The 2,022-nt window shown below is 44.1% G+C and overlaps 1 protein-coding gene across 1 annotated transcript in view; it reads right to left on the reverse strand.

The window, feature by feature from the left end:
• Nucleotides 1-1,873: 1,873 nt before the first annotated feature.
• The window catches only part of NPS (neuropeptide S), a gene marked incomplete at its 5' end in the record, with an annotated part of 2,272 nt that continues 2,123 nt past the window's right edge, over nt 1,874-2,022 (reverse strand). The window contains one exon of the mRNA XM_009584761.1: nt 1,874-2,022. Within this exon, the coding sequence (XP_009583056.1) occupies nt 1,874-2,022 (149 nt within the window).

The raw sequence follows: 2,022 nt of genomic DNA on the forward strand, positions 1-2,022 counted from the left end.
GTGGTGATATGAGCTGTAAGGAGCGGGGCAGAGCCGCCCCAGGTAGCTGCACTGCGACAAAACACCTCCACCTCTCTGAACGCAGACGTGCACAGATGCAGAATACACATACTATGCCTGCACAAGGGCAGAATTAAATCCATGTTACCTTTTTTTCCTTAAGTACTGTTCGGACCCTGCACTCAGGACCTGTGTCTGAGGTCAGTACCTCTTGGCAGCACTTACCCACACGCTCAGCAGTCACAGGCCAGGAGTCATTCCTAGCCCTTCAGTTTTATGTGGCCAAAGGCGTTAAAATGCTGCTTCTTGGGCAGTTCTGGACAGTTGGAAAATTGCATTTGCAGCACATCTGCCATGGCTGAAATCACAGCAAGCCAAGAATGGAACGGGGCGAATGCCCTAGTGCAGTGAAACTCCTGCGGGCCACCGCGTCTGCTGGCCTGGGCTTCCTCCCATCCAGACATCACAGGAGTCAGAGTGCACGAGAATAATCATTACCGAGCATTTCCTTATCCATTTTTAAAGGTCTCTAGGTGCCACTTGACTAACAGCTGCAAGAGCTAAGCAACCTAGACACCAACAGTACCCAAAAGGAGTGTAAGTGTTTAAGCAGCTTTAAAAAATTACGATGCTTTAAACATTTCCGCGTGGACAAACGCAGACGGGAGTGTGTTTGATCTCCTCGAATCAGCCAGAAATTAGCCAGCTGCAGTCCAGAAACCCAGTATCACACTAGCACAGCTCCGTGCTCGAGTCACTTTTCTCTGTGGGCATCACGGAGGGAACGATGCCAGCTGGCCTTATTCTTGGTTTAATGATGATCTCCTGGGTTGTGATATTTAATAGGGAAATATTAGAAAGCATCCATATACTGATTTATTATTAGCTTCGCTTTGAATTCAAAATGCATTGCATGGACACTTTTTCAAGCCAATGTCACAGCTTGTTACACTGCACTTGGAGGAAACAGCCACAAGGTAAAATTCACACATATGTAACTCAGCAGAGTTCCTACACACCACTTTTACTTATTTTCAGACCAAACGACTTTTTTTTTTTTTCTTTACAGGAAATTAAAAAACCCCGCGTTGTTAATTACTGCACCACAACTGTAGCAGACGAGCAGAAACCGCATTTGGCACATTTCATCAGATGCATGTGGCCTAAGTAAGTCAATTAATCGAGGCAAAGGGAGCTGCACTGATACCCTGCTTTAGAGTGATTTCCCAGGACTCTTCTGGAAATGAGAAGACACATCTCAAGAGATTATGTCCTGCTAAAGTCATTTTAAATAACTATATGAAAAAGAAACTGTAAGTTACAAGTAGAGCCTGATTCTGTCTTTCACCAGTGGCCCTTCATATCTTCGGAAATCTGAAATGAAATGTAGTTTATATTAAAATTGCCAGAGCAGTTGTCTTCAAGTGAATGTGATTTGGGAGAGGAAAGAGCGGGCACGCCTTGCCCTGCCGGTGGGTTTGCCTCTACGGCAGAGAGGAGGGATGTCAGGAATACGCACCGTCAGTCCTCCCGCCAGGCTGCACGCACGCATCTGTTCAAAGCACAGGACTATTTTTGTATTAATCAACAGCAAGCTGATTAAATCTGTAGCGTTACAAAGAAGGGGAATTAACCAAGTGAAAACATTCATTTCAATACAAAACTTTGTGATACTGTAACTTCGGAAACAAAGCCCTTTCTGAGCAATTCCATCTGCTCCACTTGGCTTGTGCTCTTTGAAACAAACATCTGTTTACATGGTGAAGACACGGGTACATTTGTCTCTGTTGGTTTTATAATAGAAAAGCATTAAAATGATTTTAAGCGCGTTAAACATCAGATGCTAAAATCGAGAGTGGTTTTGAACATTTGTTTACGACTTTGCTCTTCGAAAGGAAGTTTTTTTAATTCCTGATCCAACACCGTTGCGAAACGACCTTTTATTGAAAGGCATCTCCAGGTAAGGCTTTAAAAAAGCCAGTTCTTCATTCCTGCCCACCTTGGCTAAGCAGTTATTCAGCA

The sequence above is a fragment of the Fulmarus glacialis genome, unplaced genomic scaffold (assembly GCF_000690835.1).
Source record: "Fulmarus glacialis isolate BGI_N327 unplaced genomic scaffold, ASM69083v1 scaffold24389, whole genome shotgun sequence".
Taxonomy (NCBI): domain Eukaryota; kingdom Metazoa; phylum Chordata; class Aves; order Procellariiformes; family Procellariidae; genus Fulmarus; species Fulmarus glacialis.